This window comes from Magnolia sinica, chromosome 16 (assembly GCF_029962835.1).
Source record: "Magnolia sinica isolate HGM2019 chromosome 16, MsV1, whole genome shotgun sequence".
Taxonomy (NCBI): Eukaryota; Viridiplantae; Streptophyta; class Magnoliopsida; order Magnoliales; family Magnoliaceae; genus Magnolia; species Magnolia sinica.
In genome coordinates, this window is record NC_080588.1 from 65614390 (window position 1) to 65638343 (window position 23954).

The 23954-nt window shown below is 40.3% G+C and overlaps 1 protein-coding gene across 6 annotated transcripts; it reads left to right on the forward strand.

Annotated features, from left to right (window-relative positions):
• The first annotated feature begins 819 nt into the window (after nt 1-819).
• LOC131228590 (phosphoglycerate mutase-like protein 1) lies at nt 820-20563 on the forward strand. 6 transcript variants are annotated; one of them, XM_058224351.1, is made up of 11 exons: nt 822-1019; nt 1189-1271; nt 4305-4366; nt 4531-4638; nt 11246-11325; nt 11476-11638; nt 13180-13254; nt 13407-13495; nt 17911-18030; nt 19451-19495; nt 20095-20563. In XM_058224351.1, the coding sequence occupies exons 3-11, from the start codon at nt 4307-4309 to the stop codon at nt 20210-20212; spliced, it is 858 nt and encodes a 285-aa protein (XP_058080334.1). In that variant the 5' UTR covers nt 822-1019; nt 1189-1271; nt 4305-4306; the 3' UTR covers nt 20213-20563. The 6 variants fall into 6 exon arrangements, with proteins under 6 accessions (XP_058080331.1, XP_058080333.1, XP_058080334.1 ...); XM_058224348.1 differs by lacking the exon at nt 1189-1271 and having other exon boundaries at nt 820-1019; nt 4267-4349; XM_058224350.1 differs by lacking the exon at nt 1189-1271 and having other exon boundaries at nt 821-1019; nt 4267-4349; nt 4460-4638.
• Nucleotides 20564-23954: the final 3391 nt, after the last annotated feature.

Below are 23954 nucleotides of genomic sequence, written 5' to 3' on the forward strand. Positions count from 1 at the left end.
TCTGAAATAGATTTTTTAATAAAGTGATAGCGATGGCCCACTTATCAAGTGGGCCACACTTGTTAGATGCTCAACCATCAATATACGATGTATATGTAGTCCACCTAAATTTCTCGGCCAGGCAGGTTTTAGTTTGGACCCGACCCAAGTACCATCCCCTGGGTGTAAATGGACCATTTTGAGCTGGGCCCAGTCTTTGTAAACGGCCAGGCCCAGTTCATTTAGCCAATGGGCCTTAATAATCATCCCCGGCTCAGCCCAAAAGGAGCTGCCCGGACCAGCACGTGTCCGTTGCCGGCCCACTTTCAAACCACCAATGGTCCACGAAGCCCACGCGTGTGCCACGTGTGCACTCTTGCCGCGAATCCGCCTCTCACGAATTCCCTCGCGCGAATCGCCGGCATTTCCGTTGTCGCAATTTCTCCGTGAAAATGATTAGACATAGTAGCTGTATCATAACTTAATATACAACCATCTATTTCTTCCAACTTATACAATTTATGAAATATCCAATCCGTTAAAAAAATGAGAAACTTTTATTTTAATAAAATTAATTAAAATTATTTTATATATTCTTAAAAATAGACCCAAAATGAAATCAATATATAGCCAATGATATGACTCAGTGTGGCAGTGCGGCCCACTTAATGAGTAGATCGATATGATTTAAATTATAGATAATAATAATATTTTATTAAAAAATTTCAAAGGACTAGATTTTCTATATGTACCAAATTATCATAAAAATATGTCTATATCATAACTTATGATACAACAGCTGTTTGTTATCATTCCTCATTGCTCAAAGAGAGGAAGACTCGGAGTACGAGCCTCGTGCGTGCACGAAAGGCTCAAAAAAGTGCACCAAAATTGTAAAAAAAAGGAAAAGAAAAAAGAAATGCCAATAAGCTTGGTAGCATCAAATTTCAATCCATTTTCAGCCATTTTCAGATCAAAGACCAGACCTTATTTAATCCCATCTCTTACTGCTACTACTATCCGTTGCAGCTCTCTCACAAGTATGTAAAAATACACACATTTTTTTTTTTTACTTGTTTGGTGCTTTTTCCTTCATTTTCTTTTGTTGGGTATGTTCTTTTTCTTGTTAATCAGCAGAATTCATGTTTGGGTTTTCATTTTCCTGATGAATTTTGATTTGGGTGTTGTTAATTTTCATTGGATTTGTAGTTTATGTGTTCAAAATTTGAAATGTGCTGGAGGAATTGTAGGGTACTGATGCGGCATGTCGGTGTAGTGGGGCACATGGTCAGGTAATCTAGGCTGGTTTTATGATGGGACCCACCAATGATGGAGGGTTGCCTAGAGATTATCCCGGATTGGAAGTTGCTAACCTTTTGATCAATGGCTTAAAGATGGACGGTTAAGGAAAAAGTACAGCCAGCAGGAAAAAATTCAAATATTGGATAGACAGGATCTTTTAATCTGGGAGATTTTTAGAATTTCTATCTTCTTAATAAATATTTGATTTGGGTATTGTTAATTTATTTTTGTTGGATTTGTAGTTTGTGTTGGAAAAAAAAAATTGAATTGTGGTGGAGAAATTAGTAAATTAAAGGCCCTGCTGCTCCATGTCCATATAGTGGGGCCCGTGGTTAGGTGATCCACATTGTTGATATGATTGGACTCACCATTGATGGAGGGGTGTCTAAAAATTATCCCGAATTAGAAGCTCCTAGCCCTTTGACCAATGGCTTAAAATAGACTGTTAAGGAAACAATACAGCATGGTCTGGAGAAAGTTCAGACATTGGATAGACAGGATCTTTCAGTGTGGGAGGTTTCAGGGCACAGCCAATCCTACATTGACAGAGGAACCCCCGAGATGGGTGGTTTGGATGGGCTCGCTTTTGCATAGCCGCTTCATCAGGACAACTATTCACGGTGGATGCACCAGAGGGGGGGGTGGGGGGTGGGGTTCTAGTTTCACATTGCCCTGATGATGGTAGATTTTGTTAGTGTGGCTGTTGTCAAATATTGGCTTAGAGTGGTTGTGTAGTTGTTTCAGTGGCTTCTGTTTATGGTTCAGATTTTTTGTGTTGGTGGTTCGATATAGAGGCAATCTCATCTGGGTATTGTGGTTTTTCGTTAGATTCTTTTTGTTTGTGTATGAATTTTGTTGTGGAACTGTGTTGACATCAGTGAAATTGATTCCGTTATAGTTGCAGAGAATTTTGTTATGGTTGTTATATTATAAGTAGTTGATAAAGCGTGAATGGTGGTGTTTGGTTATCTTTTTTATTTCCCCCTTTCCTTTCTTACTTTGTTTATGGTTTTAAACAATTAATGGAGAAATATAGGAGAGAGGAAGGGTCTCCACATGGTCTTTATTGACTTAGAGAAAGCATAAGATGGGCTCTGTAGGGAGTTAATCTGTTGGGTGTTGGAAGAGAAAGGAGTTTTAAGAGGATATATTAACGTGATCAAGGATAAGTATGAGGGGGCAGTAGCAAATGTGAGGACAATTGGTGGAGAGATGGGTTCCTAATCATTGTAGGGTGAACTAGGGTTCGGCATTGAGCCATGTAACTTCTCACATTGGTTATGAACAAGTTAACGAGACATTTGGAGGAAGAGATCCCATGGTGTATGACATATGTTGTTTGCAGATGGCATAGTTTATTTACAAGATTTTTTTATATTTTATTTTTGGCTGGGAGCAGGTAATGTACCATGCTTTAGTTTGACTAATTTTAAATCCTTAAAATTCTAAAGCATGGGAATTTTAGAATTAGTTAAGATTGCTGCACCAATAAGTTTGCCAAAATAACCACTTTTGGTACCTTGGGTCAATAATTCATGAGCGTGGAGAGAATGAGAAGGATATTGAATTCAAGTTAGGTGGAAGAAATGGAGACATGCCTCTAGAGTTTTATATGATCGTTGTGTCTCTCTCAAACTGAAAGGAAATTTTATAGGATAACTATCAGGCTAGCCATGCTTTATGGGACAAAATATTAGGTAGTTAAGGAACAACACATTCATAGGATGAGTGTAGCTGAGAGGAGGATGTTTAGATGGAAAGAGGCAAGATGAGCAAGGATAGAATTAGAAATGAATGCATTCAAGGGAATTTAGGAGTAGCACCAATAGGTAATAAGATGAGGAAGAGACTTTCTTGCTAGGATGCATAATCTATAGTGTGCTGTTTTTGTATGTACCATGTTTCTACATTCCGTATTTGTGTGTCATGATGCTGGCGAGAAACACCTCCTGCGAGTATGCTGACCCAGAACAAATTGACAAACAATCTGCTGTGGTTGTTTATGCAAGCTTAATTATATTGTCTATTTTGGAATCTGTGGTGACATAGGAAGGGTAGGTATCTAGGTTGAGCCAAACCGCAACCAGTTACAAGATCACCCAGGACACTTTCAGCTACAAGATTCTATTCCATGCTTGCTTGCTGCACATAGATGTGAAATACATATAAGCTTTCTTTGTACTCGCCCCAAAACATTATGCTGAAATCTTCAACATGATCATTTTAGCAAGAGAAATTTTAGTGCTACTCTCTCGTTAGGTGAGCCACATTTGTATGCTTAATTCAGGCCATTAGTCCATATCTTGAAACTGTCCACATGCACTTATGCCCACCTGATGAGTGGCCAGCCCGTGGTATGCCAAAACAGTTACATAAAGGCCGTTATAGAAAAAATGACCCATAACAGCTCTTTAACAGTACTGAAACAGATTTTATTTTTTTTTCAAGAAAAAATAAAAATAAATCTGTAATGGCTGCTATGGCCCGTATCGTAATGGTAACGGCTATGGCTGTTACAGCCACCGTTTACTGTTATGGAGCACCTTTGGCCAGCCTGATTTTTGAGCTAGCGCACATATGTGATGGGCCCCACTTGATGCACATCCCTATCCCACATGTGTGCCATTCTTTTATGTTGGAAACAAGCAGCCCTGAAAAGGCTATGCTTTTGATATGTTGAGTTGGTGTATGTTGTTCTTTTAATATGCACTGAGGAACATATAATTCGAGGTAATTCAAGAAGTATTTATGGAAGGAAATGATAATATATATATATATATATATATATATATATATAAAGGTCCACTCACAAGATATGAGATCCCTTTGAGGGAGTTAGCATCCTAACAGTCTTCAATTTGATAGATGCAATTTGTTGCACATATAAAATAAGACGAAATACTTCTGGTAAAGCTTTCAATATCATCAGAAGCTGTTTCCTCAGACCATTAACTTGATTATCTTATGCCGTTGTGTCTCTTACAGCTCTTGAAATTGGTTTTTCTTTCTTGGTCCAATTGCAGACATGGATGGCGCTGCAGGCCCAAACTTGTTCCCGTTGCACCGTTGTAAAACTCTGCACCTGGTTTGTATTGATTTTGTCTTTTTTCTTTCTCCCATATAAGCATTGATATGCTTGTGATTATGAGCTATTTCGTTTTTTTTTTTTTTTTTGAAGGGATCTTCTCAAGATTGCCTTATTTTTCACTAGCTTTAAAGCATCGTGGTCTTATAAAACAATACATACAGGTGAGACATGCACAAGGGATTCACAATGTAGAAGGGGAAAATAATTATCAAGCATACTTATCTCCAGATTTTTTTGATGCACAGCTTACCCCTCTTGGCTGGGAGCAGGTAATGTCTGATAGCTTTTTCAGTTTCATGTCTAGCTGATTCTGGTGTCCTTTCATATTCTAGCCCCAGCTCTTCTCATGTTTGTTCAAGAAGTCAAACTTGTTTTATCCTTTCATTATAAACTCATACTTTTAGCGCACTTCTTAAAGAGGCATAATGAATTTATACTTCCTTTTAGTGCAGTTATTAATTCTAAACCTCAGTGACTTGACTCAAAACTGGTCCAAGTCAATTCAAATCGACAATATTTCAAGCTGAGTCACCATGAAACTTGACCATGAGAGTGATTCAGTCTTGACTCCGCGAGTCAACTCGATGAATCGGTCATCTTGATGTGACTCAGCATGACCCGAACCAAGTCACTCACCTGAAAAGACATTAAATTTTTTTTATTTTTTATTTTTTAAAAGTAGAAGGGAGGGTTTGAATGCACGACCTTTCTTAGGAGTACCGACATCCCTAATCAGCATGCCAAGGACTGTTGTTTATTAGTTCTTCAAATATTTTATGTTTTACCTCAATAAAACTACCTAGAATATTTATAAAAATTACTAAAATAAATTATTACATTTTGAGTCAAGTAAAGACTCCTCCGAGTCTCTGTGTCAACCCAACCCAGCTGAATATCTAGTCGAGTCTAGTTTTTGAGTTTTTAACTATGGTTGTAGCAATTGGTTTCTTGAATCTATCATGGCTGTGGAAAGACATTCATGGGCATACCAATCATGCATCACTAATTGTTTTGTGTTTACATAGCTGATTCAGATTTTCTTCTTATTCCTGAGCAGTCACATGAAGTCCTAAATTTGTAGAAGTGGATGCTTACAGGGATACTTGTAGAACTTTGATATCTTGTATTTGTTGGGCTTGGAAAGGCTTAGAGTGTTTTTGGGCATGTGGTCCCCATGCATTTTTCATTGATTGTGAAGTTTTTGAGTCTTAAGGGTATTTTCACCAAGTTCCTCAAAGTAATATGGATATATTATTCTTTTCTTGGGAAGCCATGGAAGCCGATGAAGGAGCACGCATCCCGTGCATCGTAGGAGCACTGAGCCTTTCGTACTCTAGCCCTGTAGATACAAATGTCTACAGCTACTAAGCGGTAAGAGAAGCTTCATATCGCGAGACGCGTGGCCTTGAGATTCGCAATCGCAACACGTGTCAACCATCACTTCACGCCCTCTTAGCCATGCGGATGGAGGAGCTTCGACCACGTCACCCAAGCAATGCGGAGTTTTTTAGAGACCCGAAACGTCAGACCTGGATTTGTAAGTATGGGCCGCGTGGCAAGTTCGGTGTATGTGCCGAAGGCTCGGAGGAGGATTGGGGAGTGTCAGTAGGGTCAGTAGTCAATTTCTCGTCAGATAAGTGTGCCTCGGACCACACGAACCCAACAACTTTCGATCTTAACTAATCCTTATGCATTGACCCTCTTTTTGAACCTATTCTTCTGCCAATCTCTCGAGAAGCCTCAGCGCCTTTTGCGGAGGAGTTCTCTCGTGAAGGTGAAACCCCTCTCTCGATCCATCCTTGGGTGACCTAGAAGATCACCTCGCCTCTGCGTCAATCGGGTCCAAGCAATCCTCAGCCCCCCAATCCACACTGGTGGGCTAACCACGATCCATTCCTCACCACAGGAACGATGCCACTTATGTGGGAGGTAGAAGAATCTCCCGATCTCGACTTCTGGTCGTGGAATTTGGAAAATTAGGATTCTCCAACCATTTCATTATCCTCTCCCATTTCTCCCAGAAGCGGCACGTCAGAGCTAGTACTAACCACTCTTTTTTAGGAGGAAAGCGTAGAAGGCTTCATTGAAGCAGAGCCCTTGCAGATTCGGGTAGGAAAAATATCAGAAGAGACGGAGAACACTCAATTGATGAAGGTGGATGCTGACTCTCAGAGGGCCAAGTTGATTGACGTCATCCAAAGGAAAAAATGGATCAGAGATGCCATTGGACACGTGGGAAGATCTTTAGGGCTATTGTTCGGGGACAGTCCAAAAGATTACATAGCCCTTTTCCAATGTGTTGAGACCCGAGGTTGACCGTTACTAGGAACAAGATCTCCTAGACAACATCCCTCTAGACCGAGCAGCAAGCAACAGGGAACTCCACAGCCTTACATCTACTCTCAGTTCATCCATTGGCTTCAAATTGGGAACAGAGAATGTAGGTAAAAGGGGCAGTTCGGTTTCTCTATGAAGTTCCTCTCGTGGAATGTTAGAGGAGTCGGGTTGAAGCAGAAAAGAAGACTCCTCAAAGACACATGCGGACAAAACAATCCAGATGTTTTTTTTTTTTTTTAAAGGCAAAACAATCCAGATGTGATTTGTTTCCAGGAGACAAAGGATTAAAATTTTACTGATCAGCTGATGGGCTCTCTTTGGAAGGCTCAAGATGCAAAATGGGTAGTGTTGGAGGCTACTGGTAATGCGGGAGGTATCCTAGTGGCGTGGAAATCATCTATATGGTCTCTCGACAATAGTTGGAAAGGAGATTTCTCTCTTTCAATTATTCTTAGAAACATCTCCTTCGACTTCTGTTGTCTTATTACCTTAGTCTACGGTCCTAATTTGGAAGACAGTAGAAACGATTTCTGGGTGGAACTTAGTGCTACAAGTTGCAAATTTGACGGCTCATGGTGCTTATGTGGAGATTTCAATATAACGAGATATGCCGAAGAGAAGTCCCACGACACCAAGGTTACTCTAGCAATGCGGACTTTCTCTTCTTGGATCAATGACCAAGAGCTAGTGGACCTTCCCCTGCTAGGCTCAAGATTCACCTAGACCAACGGGGGGTTGAAGCCGATTCTCTCCAAACTGGACAGATTTTTGGTCTCCACCGATTGGACTGAGTCATTTCCTTTAGTGTCCCAGTCGGTCCTTCCGAGAACCACATCAGACCACTGCCTGGTGATTCTTGCAGCTGAAGATCAAAGTTAGGGCTCGAAACCTTTCGGGTTCGAAATTTCATGGCTGAAGATAGTAGGTTTCTCACAACTTATAAAAGAGTGGTGGTTTGGTTTTGAAGTGGAAGGCTATGCTAGTTTTAGGTTGAGCAGCAAACTGAAACTACTAAAGGAGAAGATTAAACAGTGGAGAGCGAAGGAATCGTGTATAAGGGCAAGGGAAATGGAATTGTTGTTGTCGAACCTGCAAGAAAATTGACCTCAGTGTAGAAGGAGGTTCTATGTCAACAGATCAATTGACAAATAGAATTCAGATTATCCAAAATATTTCAGCTAGAGTGTTAGAAGATGAAATTGCTTGTAGACAACGCTCGCGGTCTAAATGGATTAGAGAGGGACAAAAACACAGAGTTTTTTCACAGCGTAGCCAGCACGCATCTTAGATACAACAGGAGCAATAGCATAGTGGTGAACGACATTCGCATTGAAGATAAAGATCAAATTGTGGAAGAGGCAATTAGATTTTTCAGCAACTTGCTCTAGGGAGAGGACTGGAAAAGGCCTGGTTTAGACCTCCTGCAGGTTGACAGGTTATTGGAAGCTGACGACAAAGATCTCGAGTCCCCTTTCTCATCGAAAGAAGTCAAGGTAGCAGTGAACGCCTTAGGAGGAGATAAGGCTCTAGGGCCAGATGGATTCCCAATCCTATTTTTTAAGATGTTTCGGGAAGAACTTCAGAGTGACGTTATGGATTTCTTCATCGAATTCTATGAAAGAGGGCATTTCTCTAAAGGGCTCGGGGCCTCTTTCATTGCATTAATCCCTAAATTTCCTGGTGCAGCTTGCTTTAAAGATTTTAAACCGATAACTCTAATTGGTGGGCCATACAAGATCCTAGCAAAAATTATGGCATCTCGTTTAAAGAAGGTGGTAGAGAATGTTATATCTGGAAATCAGAGCGCATTCATTCCGGGTAGACAAATCATTGATAGTGCCTTAATAGCGTATGAATGTTTAGACTCCAGCCACAAATCCAAATCAAAGGGTATCCTATGCAAGCTTGATCTTGAGAAGGCATACAACCATGTGGATTGGGGCTTCCTTCAGTATATGTTATCTTGTATGGATTTCAGTGAGAAATAGAAAGGGTGGATAGGGGAGTGCGTGGGATCCACACACTTCTCTGTTCTTCTAAACAGCTCCCCAAAAGGCTTTTTCAAAAGCTCTAGGGGATTACGCCAAGGGGACCTGCTATCGCCTTTCCTTTTCCTTATAGTCGGGGAGGCTTTATCCAGAATGCTAATCAAAGGACAAGAAGAAGGTATTCTAAGCGGTATCAGAGTAAAGGGCATGGACAATCCGATTTCACATATTCAATTTGCGGATGACACGCTGCTATTCAGTGAAGCAAATCAGGAGAGGGTGAGCAATTTGTGCACAACGATCCTATGTTTTGAGGCAGTCTCCGGTTTGAGAGTTAACATGGCTGAAACCAAGATGTACGGGGTAAACATGGAACAGGAAGACATTAGATATTTCGCCGACTTCTTTAACTGTTCCACAGGCAGCTTCTCGACCTCCTTCGTTGGTCTTCCATTGTGCATTGGAAAGCCTCCAAAATATCTTTGGGACAAGGCCATAGACAGATTCGAGAAATACCTTGCTAGATGGAAATGCAAATATTTATCGTTTGGGGGGTGTATCACCCTAATTAAGTCGGCTCTATCGAATCTCCTGTTACTTCATGTCCCTATTTAGATGTCCTACCTCGGTCCTGGCTATCCTTGAAAAATCTAAACGTGACTTTCTATGGCATGGGAAAGAGGAGAAAAAGAAATCCCACTTGGTAAAATGGAAGGAGGTGTGCAAGCACATTCAAGAAGAAGGTGTTGGGATGAAAGTTCTCAAGACAATGAACTGGGCCCTTTTAGGAAAGTGGATATGGAGATTTGGGACAGAACGTGGGAGTCTATGGAACAAGTTAATCAAAAGTAAGTATGGAAGCTCAACGGGATGCTAGTGGACCAAGGACTCTTCTTCTTATGGGGCCTCGGCCCTCTGGAGGGGTGTCCTATCCATGAAAAAGGAGGTCCTCAAAGGTATCGGTTTCGAAATTGGTAACGGAGAAAATGTTCAATTCTGGGAAGATACATGGGTGGGAGAAGTAGCTCTAAAAGTGAACTTTCCAAAAATTTTCCGCATCGCTCCAAACCAAGCCATATCAGTAGTAAAGTGTCTTTCATTAACCGGTGGGGATTTGGTATGGAATCTGGAATGTAGAAGAAATTTACAGGATTGGGAGATCGCAGAGTATGTGGCCCTCGATCGAATCTCCAAAAGTAAGCCGGATCTTTTTAGTGAAGACAGATTAATATGGAGGGCTGATAACTCCAGGTTATTCTCGGTTAAGTCATTTTACAAAATTCCGGTTAGCAATCCCTTCCCCGATGAAGAACCTATAACAAACCAGATTTGGAACTACTCGGTCCCTCCTAAGATAGCGTTTTTTGGGTGGCTAGTCGGGAAAAAGGTGCTTACGGTTGACAATTTGAGGAAAAGGGGGGTGATCCTACCTAATGTGTGTCTATGTTGTATGGTGGATGAAGAGATAGTCGATCACTTGTTTGTTCATTGCTCCTATATAAATAAGATTTGGCCAAAAATCTTAAGTCCTTTCAGAATCAAATTGTCTTTTCCTGACACAACAGGTCGGCTGTTAAAGGTGTGGCACGATGTCAGCCTAGGAAAGCGAAGAACTCCAATTTGGAGAATAGCCTTTTTGGCATGGTGTGTCGTAAAGGCCGTTATGTAAAGGTAATGGTGGCAACCATTACACATTATGGGGTCGTAAAGGCCGTAACAACCGTTATGGAAGAAAATGACCCGTAATTGCTGTTAACGGCATGTTACGTCCCCTATAAAGGCCATAACAGCCCTGTAATTGTCTGTTATGGGGTAGATACAGGTTTTCAATACTTTTTAATCAACATTACGGGGTAAATACAGGTTTTTCAGGGTTTTTTTTTTTTTTTTTTCAATAAAAAAAGAGACCGTAATGGCCGTTACGGGGGCCGTAACAGCTGTTACGACCCGTATCGTAAAGGTAACGTTGGTGGCCATTACGGCCACCATCACCGTTACAGAACACCTTGCCTTCTGGCTGTTTGGTGGGCTGTATGGGAAGAAAGAAATGGAAGAGGTTTCAGAAATGATTCCAAATCGGTCGAGCTTTTAGTGCGTAGAGCAAAACAGTTAATCTTAGAGTGGGCCGCAAATGTAGATAATCTAAAGGGATGTAATTTTCTTTTCCTTGGAGCTTAGGTGGTACACTTCCTCAGCGGCCCTGCTATTTCTGTATCTTTTTTCTTCTTTTAATATAAATTTTGTGATCCTTCAAAAAAAAAAAAAATTCTTTTCTTGTGAAGGACAATGGCAAAGAAAGAAATTTGTCTGTTTTACTCTCATTTTGGCGTGGCACTGGTAGTTGCCATGCCAAAATACCAGGTAGTTGCATTTGCATGTCCATTCTCCAAGCTCAACCTCCCAACTTTATAAATTTTGCTCAACACAGCTCCATATGTTCATATCATCATTTATGCAGAATATTTTGTAGCCAAACTGCTGGTTTTCCTTAGCTTCTTGTGTCTTTCCATGTAATAAAAATGCTTAATGAAATTTCACGGTACTGTAACAGGTTGATAATTTGCGTAAGCATGTTCGGGCATCCGGACTTGCTAAGAGAATTGATTTAGTGATTACTTCTCCTTTGCTAAGGTAACAACTTGGGAACATTTAAGATTCTTGTTTGGAACCATTTGAAATCAGTGCTTGCAATTGTGAATCTTTTTTGCAACATTACTATCCTTTTTTCCTTTATCGAATGCATGCTACTTTAGTTTATGATTGCTTGCAATTCTGCTGCAGGACAATGCAAACAGCGGTGGGAGTCTTTGGTGGTGACGGCTATGTTGATGGGGTGGATGTAGCTCCTTTAATGGTGGCAAATGCAGGGAACAGCAATCATTCTGCAATTTCAAGTTTAAATTGCCTGCCCTTTGTTGCAGTGGAAACATGCCGGGAACATTTGGTATGTGGAGGAATGATCACCTGCAGGCAAGATCGTGTGGAGCATTGAGTGTGGTCCAACTCAGGTATGCCCCACCATGATGTTTTGATGATATCTATCTTGTCCATCAGATGTGTCACCTCAGAAAACCTCCTGGGGACCAAAAATCAATCAGATCCATGGCTCAGATGGGCCACAACACAGGGAACAAGATGAGACAGGATGCCCACTGTTGATTTGTGTGTGAGGCCCACCATATTGTATATAGTATCAAGACCATTCAGGTCATTCATCTGGCTTGGATGAACAAAAATTCATGAAGCTTTACAACTCCAGTGGGGCCAACAAAATCAATGGTGGGCGTCCACTCCCACCTTCCCTGTGTTGTGGCCTACCTGAGTTTTGAATTGGTGTGGTTTTGGGGCCCAGGGGTTTTTATGATGTGAGACATCTGATGGACGGGATGGATGTCCTCACAATATCATGGTGGGGCCCACCTGAGTTTGACCGCATGAATGCTCCCTGCGGTCCTGCTCGCAGGTGAGAACCACTATTGGTATGCATAACGATTAAAGACTTTTTTTTTTTTTTTGGTGGTAAATAATTACAGGAAATATCTTAGAAATAGTTCTTCATATTCATAATCCATGCCCACAAGTGATTGAGTGGAAAACTACCCGATGGTAATGAACACGATAGTAGGTAAATCTACCCATTATAGAGGAATGATTCACATGACTGGAACAAAGTCAAAACTAGAAAGGAACCTACATAAATGTGGTCTGCTCATAAAATATAGAGCTCATGCCCATATCAACATCGACTAAGTATAGATTTTGTTTGCATGAGCTTTTGATGCCATTCATCATACAACAACACTAATCCTTGATAAGTCCATCTTGCTTCCAATGCATTATTCAATAATTCTCATCAACAACAAAAGCTTGTTATATGCCTCAAGCACTCCATATACAGGCCCTGTGTTTTTAACACATTTAACAGACCCAAAACAGATGGCGGCAATAGAACTTTGCTAAGCCAAACTCATGGACAAGGAATACCATCTACACGCTACCACATGTGCCAGCACAGCCAACAGGTGCAATATCCAAGCCATCCATCAGTTGGGTCTCACTGTGTAGATTTCCTCTCCCAAAAATAAGTCTGGTCCATTCAGCAGGTGGGCGACAATGTTAGTAGCAGTTGGATGAGTAAGGAAACTTCAACCAAGTGTTTTTTTCTTCTTTTCTTTGTTCTTTTTCAGTAGTACATTTGCTTTGTAAACTGTCCCACTTGATGACTGGACTGACCTGATTCTTGGGAGAGAGCGTCTACATAATAATGAATGGATTGGATCTCAAACCAATGTGCTGTGCTGGCACATGTGGGATGTGTACACTTGTGGACTTAGCAAAGCTCTCTATTAGATTTGATGGATGGGTTTTGAATTTCACATTGTCAAAGTAAATGAAAACAATGGTAGATGAGAAGTTTCTATGATCTGATTTTCTTTTTGCATTTGATACATTGTGATTCTTTCTTTTGATTTCTTTCGACTGCAGGGAGTTCATCCGTGTGATAAGAGGAGAAGCATAAGTGAATACCGTCCGCTTTTTCCTGCAGTTGATTTTTCACTGGCGAGTACCTTTTTGGCATTCATGATATAATTCTAAGGAGTAAACACGTTCTAGTTATTATATCGAGAAATAACCTCTTTACAAATAGTGTTTCTGTCATCCTTATTTTCTTATAGAAGCATCATATAGAGTTTTGTTGTACTTCTGTTCAGATAGAGAGTGATGAAGACATTTTGTGGAAGGCTGACATTAGAGAGACAACCGAAGAAGTTGCAGCTAGGGGAAGGAAGTTTTTGAACTGGTGATACTTTTTTCACTGTTATAACATAGCCACATAGGTTTGAAACTGCCATAGTCAATACAGAATCGTAATTGCAATTTTGAACTGAATTGATCATTTAGGCCCTCATAAAAATTAAAGCCTATGAAACTCAAATGCTGAATGTAGAACTCATCATCATCATCTAAAAGTCTTACACCTACTAATTGAGGTCGGCTACACAAATCCTATTATGCCATTCCACTCTATCATGGACCATATCCTCAGTTAAACCGTAAGTCCTCAAGTATCTTCTTACCACCTCTACTCATAGCCTTTTGGGCCTTCTCCTTGCCGTTTTATAGCCTTTAACTTGAACCAACTCACACCATCTTACTAGTGCAGTTCTTGGTCTCTCTTGTTCATGGGCAAACCATGTTCCCTCATCTTTTTACCTATTGGTTCTACTCCTAAGTTCCCTCGAATGAATTCATTTTTAATTCTATCCTTGTTTGGCCAAGAAAATCTCAACTAGAAAAATATATTCCTCAATCCTAAAGGGCATGTTTGGATTTCGAGGAATCTTGGTGTGGGAGGAAATCTCTATCATTATTTATTGATTATGTCCCTGGGGGCCTTGTTTGGATAGCAAATGAAAATCTTATACGCATGTCACAATAGTCACCTCGTATCTTGTGCTTGAGAATCTGATGCAGGACAATTAACCACTTGCTCTAAAAGCTCGAACTATTAGAGCATGGCGAATCAATCCCTTTATCTCATAGCCCAGGCCTCACATCTCATGGGTTAGGACCTCGGCCGAACCCCCTTCAAGGGCCCCAAATCACTTGGATACCGCCTCACATGAGCTAACCGCCTCACACGGGTGGGGCCCGACTCACACGAGCCGCCCACCTCACACGGGCCGCCTACTCCGAGTGTGCCCCTGTATCTCACAAGCAACCCCACTCAAGCCCAGTGTGAAAATGCCCTTGCATTAGAATCCAAACTATGGAAAGGGTCATATGATTGCTTGGTGGAGTACCTTTCCCGTTTCCTTGGGTTTCCATGCTTTTCCTCGTATCCAAACATTAAACCTCTCTAATGTTTCACCTTGAGCACCTTAGATGATCAATAAAACATATGTGAAGTTTGCTGAGGCATAATAATTTACAGGTAAGTGTAGCAAGGCAGCCTTTTTGAGGTAAATCATTTGAATTTGCCAATATTCAGATTACTTTCATGCTTCTTGTTTTCTGTTAGGAAATGTAACTCAATTGAGCTGATGCTTTTGCTCTTTTTTTTTTTTTCTTGTCAGTAACAAAGAGAGATTATTAAAAAACAAAAAGGGGGAAAGATGCAAAGAAATGCCAAAGCATGGATAAGAGTCCCTAATACAAAGAGAATATCAATGAAACGACATCCTTGGGAGGTAGTTGTTGATACATTAGTCTATCTAGGGATAGCTAATGTCCATATTTCCATGGAACAGGAGCACATCCTTAACCCTTGAAAACAAAAGCTGGATTCCAAGGGGAGCACATCTCCAGGAAGCCCAAGCGATTTGCATCAGAAGAGTCATCCTCAACCATCAAAGGGCCACCTGCCCTACTAGTGAAAATCTCCACCCCAACTTTAATAGCCAACAACTTGCTCTATTTGAATTTTCTGTCTCCACCCATAAAAGCTGAACTTAATATCATACTCACCCCTTGAAACACCCATGATAATTGTGTTGAAGTGATAAAGTCCCTTGATATACATTGATACACCACACTCTGACAGCTTAGGCTTTTGGAGTGAATGGTTGTTTGACTTGGTATCAGAGTGGAAGGTCCTATGTTCGAATCTCGAGAGCAGCAAATATGCCTCGCTCATATATTATTCTCCCACAGGGGGTCAGGAAAATCAGGTCCGGCCCAAGAACCGGGAAATTAAGCCCGGCCCTATTTATGGTGTGAGTGTCCCTCCACCTTCGTCAATATGTTCCCGTGCGGAGTTCCCACCTCGCACGTGTGGAGGAGTGTTGAAGTGATAAATTCCCTTGATATACATTGATACACCACACTCTGACAGCTTAAGCCTTTGGAGTAAATGGTTGTTTGACTAACTGAGCCCCCCAGGTTAACCCAAGGAGCTCCTGTCAATGTTCCACCAACTTGTAGGAGGTGGTTACCAGAATTTGGTTTTAAGGGAGGCATAGTCATAGATAACCCCATCCACTTACAAAGGAGACCAGAAATGGGGATTCCTTTGAAAATTTTCAGAGCAAAACCCAATTTACATAGGGAATCTTACTTTTGGCCAGTTGGGCCAAGCTTGATGTTTATTTTGAAACATTTTTTGTTCCTTTCCTTGTTCTCCACATGCTTGTGTATGAAAGCATTCTTCATAAGATCTTGCCTCAAAGCCTAGCCCACTATTCCAACCACACACAAGGTTCGTGATCAAACCCAGAATGACCCAATTGCTCTCAAGAAGGCAAAGGAAGTAGGACCAGATAATTCAAGCGGTGATGAAGAGATGATTAATTGATTCTCCATTCTTTCAACACATGAAGCAAATGTTGGGAAGGGACCAATTTCTTCTTTGAAGATTATCGAGCATTAAAATCTTCTGTGTATTGGCAGGCCAAAAAATGCCCCCATGCGAGGGGGAGTGCAAGTCCCCAACACTTTCGTCCCATGGGGGCTTGGGAGTCACCACCAAGCACATTGACTTGAGGAAATGCTTAGAGGAGCTTCAAATTTTGAAGCGAGGGGCCCCTTTATGTTTATCCTTTTCAAAGGGGTATAGGAGCCCTGATTAAGAAAATCAATGAGTTCAACCGCCATGTCAATTTTGAAGTCTAACTGAAATGAAGCAACCACACAATCTTATCACCCTCAAGTTCATAGGAATCTCTTACAAGGATGTTAATATGGCAAGGGAATAGAATCTAAGGAATCTCTCAGCAAGAGAATTTTCCTCGATTTGAAGGTCTTCCCCAAAAAAGGGACCCTTCAGCCACAACCCACCTTAAATGTCATGCCTCCCAATAATGGTTGACCCTTCTACATACTCCGAGATTCCTTTCCATTTAAAACATCCCCTTCCCCTTATCACCACACCCACACTCCAACCTCCATCAATGTCCTTGTTTTTGAGCCTATAGGTCATTTGAATGGTGCTTCTTTACACCTTGAGGACATGGCTTCAATCCAAGATATGTATGATATTGGTGTAATGCTCCAGTTCACCAAATGTACTTACAGACTAGTTGGATTGGGGACAAACTAGGGGAATACAAGGGATCGCAAAATTGTGATATAAGTGGATTGTAAATTGAAATCAAACACTGGGGAAGCAAACCCTCTGCACTTTTTTTTTTTTTGAGAGAGAGAACAAAATTTTATTGAAAGACTTGCAAAGGCAAGAAAAGAATACAAAGAGCCCGAACAGGAAAACAAAGACAATAGCTGCCTAGGGGACTATGACACAAGCCTCCGAAGAAGAATAAGCCACATGATTTTCCTGATAGTAGCCTCAAAAGAGACTCTTTCGTTCTGAAAGCAACATCCATTCCCAAATCCCCAAAAAGCCCAAAGCACTGCCATCAAGGTCAGCCTCCACCTACCCCACCCCCATGCCGTTCCTAAATCCCCAACCCTTTGCATTTGTTTGTTTTGTTAAAGAAAAGTTTTGGAAAATGCATTTCCTTTGCATTCGAAAGTGTTTGGGTTGCAATCTCGCAAAGGGAAACTTCTTTTCTCTCCAATCTTGCCATTTAAAACATCACATAGTCAAACTCTTTTACCACCATTTAACTTTTTGAAAAAATGAAAAAATGAAAAAGGTTTTACTCCCTTGTTGAGGTGGGAAAGGCAAAGGCAAACAGTTTGATGAGGCATTCTCCACATCCCAAGCAAGTGGAAACATCTTGTTGCATAAACTAAATGCTTCCCTTAATTTACCTTCAATCCAAACAGGCCATAAGTGCGATGACTGAATGACCTTCAACTAATAGATGACCTGAGAAGGACATTCTAAGTACCTCCATTCCTACCAAGAGCACTCCAGCTTATATTTAACTCTTAGAGGACCTGAAATAGGTATTTTGATTCTAATTTCTCCTTTGTTGTCTCCAACATGCCCCATATGTCTGCGGTCCCCAGAAGACCCCACCTGCCCCTATGAGCTAATCATTGAATAACTTATGGAATGACCAATCTTGTCTCCTAGTTCTGGTTCTTCGAATGTTTCCTTTTTAGCTTTGTGGGACTGCCTGGGCCCATCTTTGTATTGGGAATTCTCTTCCCCTTCTCTGATTTTAATATATTTTCATTACTTTCTCAAGGGGGGAAAAATAATGTCTTTAGATGTTTTATATATTAATTGAACATTGCCAGATGGATACGTTCAGCGATTTGTTATCAATTTCATTTCTTCTTCTTCTTTTATTTATTTATTTCATGTAGGTTGTGGACGCGCAAAGAAAAGGAGATTGCTATTGTTACCCATAGTGGATTCTTGTTTCATACCCTAAAAACGTTCGGAAATGATTGTCATCCCTTAGTTAAGGAAGAAATTAGCAAACAGTAAGTGTTCCATGAGGCATTTTTTGCTTTATCTATGATATTACATTTTCAATTTCTTAATTTTCTCTGTCAATTTTCCATTGTTAAATAATCATTATGTTTCAGTAATTTGGTCCCGAGATTGGTACATCAAAATTGCTGCCTGTGAATGCAAAGCCTTAGTACATTTTCATTTCAAATATTCATTGTACATTTTTACCATCATCTTTAACCAGGGCACATCTGTAATTATTGGATTAGAAAGATGACATGTTCATTTCGGTGTAGACACTCTTACAGATGTGCATGCTACTTGTCGGCGTGACATTTTCTCAGTTTAGCACAAAACCAGGTTCACATAGAAGGCTTCGAGTTGGTGGCATGCAATAGAAAATTGACAATATTTGAAATAAATAAATAAATACTAATAATAGAAATGTGGAGATTCTCTGAATACTAAAAGCCCAAGCATGGAAAGATACAAAGACATGCGAAGAGATTGATGTGAGGGCTAGAAATGCAACCAACAGACTTTCATGGCCACACATGATCATCTATCTCATTGGAGATGACAGCTGCCTTTAATGGATGTGGATAATCTAAATGAAGAACCTGTGATGACTCAATGAGTGTTGCTAAGATTGAATCGTCTTTGCCTCTCCACTTGTTCTTCTTTCCTTGTATTTTTGCCACATCTAATAAAGGCTGTCCATTTATCAGCACGATCATCGTCATGGTCCGTCCTAGTTACTTGGGGCCGCCTTAATTATCAGCGAAATTCAAATAGATGAGGGAATGATTAACATACGGTAGTTACCATTTGGTCAAGCTGTGTGGGGCCACTGTTATGCACGAGTGCCATCCACACACACCACATGGTAGACCTTAGTATCAAAATCCAAACTGATCCATTACTCAGGTCAGCCACACCAAAGAGCACAATGGGGGACATGGGGAGAGTGACCCCACCATAGAAACTTCCAGATGGAATGTGGGGTCCATGGTGTTGTCTATATATTTATCCAACCCATCCATTAGGTGTGTCGCACTAGGATGAAGGGACACCAAAACTAAGGTGGGCCACACCATGTGAAAATAGTTCTTCTAGGTATGATTTTACATTGCCCTCTTTTGTGTTTCATACTTGAGTTTCGGATTAGGATGATTCTTAGTTGAACATGAGAAGGCTCACCAGATGCACGGTTTGGATTCCGCATAAACATCACTAGTGGCACCACGCAGCTCGAATGTATGCTATATCAACATTCCCCCATATGAAATACCATCCCTTTCCCTTTTTTATAATCACCCTCATCTTTTATCATGCTCCAAGAACACATCATAAGCAAAACTCGAGCTTTACATGTGATTATATTTTGCTTATTGGCCTGATCAGACAGACCTAACTAGAGTTTGCTCTTTTTCCTCATCTGCTCCACAGCTTTGCCAATTGTGAGCTCCGTTCAATGGTCATGGTCGATACAAGGTGAGCTTCTTCCACGAAACTTCTTCAAGAGCATTATTTCAAAGGAATTACATGATTCTCTACCCACGGATATGCATGATATCCTTGGGTGCTGAGCTTGTACAGGTGGGGTCTTTGTTTCAATGATCAATGTCATAGTTGTGTTTGGCCCCTTTCTGCATGTGGGAGGGCCCACAGACAATCCTAACCCCTTGACTGGCCTGCAGATTGACAGTTTAGAAAGAAAAAGAGAAAGAAAAGAAAAGAAAAAAAATCAAAGATTTGATGGCTAAGATATACCAATCCAGGATGTGGGCCCCATTAGATGAATGCCAAGATAACTGAAAAATAGGCCCCACTTGTATGACGTTTAAACACAGGCCTGAGGGGCTTGCACATCATTCCTCCTTTTATTGATCTTTGCAGTTTCCACTTAGTTGTAATTCAATTCTAACCAAGGATTGGAAATTGGTTTCCTTAACTGTATCAGTCACCACTGAAACTGGGTCATATCACCCTGTATTGGGCCATTTCATTTATGGACGAAACCAGTTTGTATCAGGCGATTACAGACGATACTTCAAACCTTGATTCTGATTCAATATTTCTTCTACATGCAGTATGATCGGATTGGATTCCTCGACAACTAATTTTCCAGGAAAGATTCCTCAAGGACCCGATCTACCAAGTGATGTTGCACATGAGAAACACTCAGAGAAGGGAGGAGGGACCAATTAAGTGTAGATGGAATGTTGTGGAAATTGAATTTCACCATTGTACTAGACAGAAAAGCCATCTGTTACTTTCAGTCTTGGAAAATAGCATTTTGAGATGCCCACTTAATACGCTGTTGTTACACAAATCTGAGATTATAGAGGTATTATAATCATTTGATTCTTTTTATAACAAGTTGGTGAAAATCAATTCGTCCGATCCAACTAGATCCATGTAATTGGGTTGGAGAAATATACTTGTTTTCTTTTGGACTGATCATACATGTAATATGAAGTTCATATATACCTTTATATTTGATTCGCTCAGGAACATGCCTGTTAAATGTCATTTATACACAACGGATTCTGATTTCCAGTGTTTGGCTTTGTTTTAGCTTGTCTATGAGATCTTGAACCAGGGGCCTGCATGTTTGAAATGGTCACCGTTGAGTGAGATGATGTTTTCAATGATGGCCCATTTGGAAGATGGTAGTTCATTATCCTCGCTTGATGCATGATTTGAAGGGCCGTTTGCTAGAGAGACTAGCAACTCACCCGTCTGCCATGTTGCCTCCATGTACGTTGAATTTTATTTCTAACTGTCAGTTTTTTTTTTTAATACAAGTTTGATCTGATCAGCATACCAATCCTAATTTTGTTCCAATGATTGATGAAAATGTACTCGCATCAACATAGCCTATCAAAAGGAGACCTCAGAACAGTATGCACATGTATATTAAAAAATGTGGACATTACTTGCAGGGCATGTGACCGATGCATGATCGACATATGTGACTCGTAGTGTGCTAAGGAAGCTTCTAAAGATGTGCTGATGCTTGGTTCTTCGTAATCCAACTAATACACAACTAGGCTATCTTAAATTAAATAAAAAAGAAAAATTTTCTAAGGACATTTAAAATTTTCCCAAAGGCAATAAGAAATTAAGAACAAATAACGAAAAATTATTCATAATTAAAAGGCAATCGTACACATATGACATTATATGGTAAGGATTCCAAATCTTATTGGGATGTGGCTGCTATGTAATCAAATATTCATGCGAAAACCATGACGAGTCCACTGACTTCCAAAAGCCTATAAAAGCAGCACCTGAAGACAAGCTTTAGGCTCTCGCCACAAATGATCAATTTCTCAATAAAGCAACCTTACTTATCTCTTGGTTTAGCTTTTTTAGGTTTAGTTACTTCACTTACGTCTAATCATATTGTAATAAGTTCGGAATCATTAGTTTAACTTAGAATCACTGATATTCAGCACATTGTTGCAGTACATATTAAGAGTAGGTTAAATATCCATGACTATTGTCGTCTAGTCCTTTGAATATCAAGTTCCTACTTGATAAAATATGAGTCACACCTTGCTGACTTCACACCACAACCATATGATATTTTCTACGGTCATTTTACTAACACAAGTCAATGTTAAGTATTTATTCTTCTCCTTTGCTTTATATATATATATATATATTATTTTTATTTTTTTTTAACCTTTAGTCGAAATAGGCTTTCTAGCCTTACTTTTAATCATATCCTATTCTTATTGTTTCACCGTGAAACTTGATACACTATTATAATTGAAAGATATTTCTTTAATTCCATGATAAAAATATCACATTATGAAATATTAACATTTCCTTTTTAAAATCATTTGATCGTTTAGACAATTAGTAGAGCTAATCTTCACATGTTTGGTTTTAATTCAGCTATTTCATGCCTGGGTTATAAGCATTTAATTGATTCAAGTCCAATATAACTTTGACATACTCATATACTAAATTTAATTGCATATGTTTGACTGAATTTGGGCTGTTCGTTATGCGTATAGCTATGCATTCAGATTGAACAACAACACTTCTAACCGTCCAACCGCTAGTCTGCAGATGCTCAGCTATCAATGGTCCGTAACCAACAAACAAAATTCCTCAAATTGAATGGATAAGATCATTCAGTTTGTGTGATTTTTACGAGAGCTAGACTTTTTTTTTGCAGCCCCTGCCTATTGAACGGTCTGGATCTTGTAGACGTGTCCCATGTTTGTATTATTTGTGACGTGTATTATTTTGGTTAGGGAATTGATATACAGACCTATCCTTCTTAATGAACACCTCTTTTTTCTTCGTTTGGTAATACAATAGTGCAATATCGTACATTTCGAACGCATTTGTATTCATTTATCATCTGTTTAATACCTAATAATGAGAGGTTTGCCAAGCCCACACGTGTGCAAAAAAGCAAATGTACATGCCACACATGCTAGCATGGCATGATAGGTCCGAGATCCAATCCATCCATCAGAGCGGCACCACTATATTGATGCCCTAGAACAAGAATCTGGTTGATCCAGTGGACATATGGGCCACATTTTGCAAAACAAATGTACGGCTCTGATGGCTGAAGTTCTCTAACCCATCCAATATTGGGTCCAACATGCTGAATGGACTGGGTTTTTTATTTTTAGGAAAACATTCACATGGTTGGACCCACATGATGGATGGAAATGGAATATGTCATGTTAGGAGGCGTGGTGTGTGAGCTTCACCACGTCAGTATCAAACTGACCTCATACGTGGCTGTTGGATTGTCTTTGGGTTTGGTGATCCACATCTTATCCCATGTAGGGAGCGGATTCATGCAGCCTCGAAACTCACCCAATGCGGCTTCTTTTTTTTTTATTTTTTATACACACGCGCGCACGCACACACACCCCACACACGCACGCCGTGGGATTTCACCACTGGTGGGTACTCGAACCCTTGACCAGGTGTTGAAACTCCTGGGAGTCTACCACCCGGGTAAGAGTAAGGACCCTTGTTGGGCTTACCCTGATGTATGTATTCTATATCCACGCAGTTTATCTGTTTTTTTTAGGTCATTCTATACTATGATCCTAAAAATGAAGCAGATCCAAATCTCAGGTGGACCTTACCATAATAAACAGTGGTGTTTGATAGTAAAAAACTTTTCACGGGCCACACAAGTTTCGGATCAGGTTGGTATTTGTTTTTTGTTTTTTCCATTCATCCAGATTTTTTTGACCTTATCAACAGATTAAAGGTTAAATAAACATTATATTGGGATGTAGGAAGTTTTTAATGGTGGGTTGTTCAATCACCACAGTCTCCTATGGTATGGTCCACTTGAGATTTAGATCTGCTTTATTTTTTTTTCTGGATTCATGCCCTAAAATGATACGAAAAAACAGATGAACAGCTGAATATAAAATATACACTTTAAGGTGGACCTCAGGATAAGGGTCGCACCATCCTGGGTGAGGCCAGGACACACCTAATCGGCGATGCTATACTACACGCAACCAGGCGGCTACCTAAAAATCTCTAATATAGGTACCAATTGATGGGGATGGAGATGCAGATTACATGGTGTGCCATACACCACCGACCTCGGTGGTGTGTTGACGTTACCAAATTTTATGGCCGCACCATGATATGGCAAAATGAATGAACGGTGTGGATATTATTGATAGGCGTTCAATCACCACACAGGTATACGATTGAAAAGGCTGGAAGCGTATTGGCTGGTGTACCACACACCAGCTATACAGCTGGTATATTAACGTCGCGAAATTATGTGGGTCCCATCATGAGGTATGTGTTATATTATCAAGTAGACCACACTGCGAAAAACTCTGGGGGATTGAACATCTACTATTGAAACCCTTTTGGGGGTCACAGGAGTTTTGGATCAATATAAAATTGGGGGATTGAACATCTACTATTGAAACCCTTT

Coding starts and splice junctions, on each gene's coding strand:
- LOC131228590 (XM_058224348.1), top strand. CDS start 899: ATGCCAATAAGCTTGGTAGCATCAAATTTCAATCCATTTTCAGCCATT. Junction 11,326..11,475: donor ATTACTTCTCCTTTGCTAAG/GTAACAACTTGG, acceptor ATTCTGCTGCAG/GACAATGCAAACAGCGGTGG. Junction 13,255..13,406: donor CTGCAGTTGATTTTTCACTG/GCGAGTACCTTT, acceptor ACTTCTGTTCAG/ATAGAGAGTGATGAAGACAT.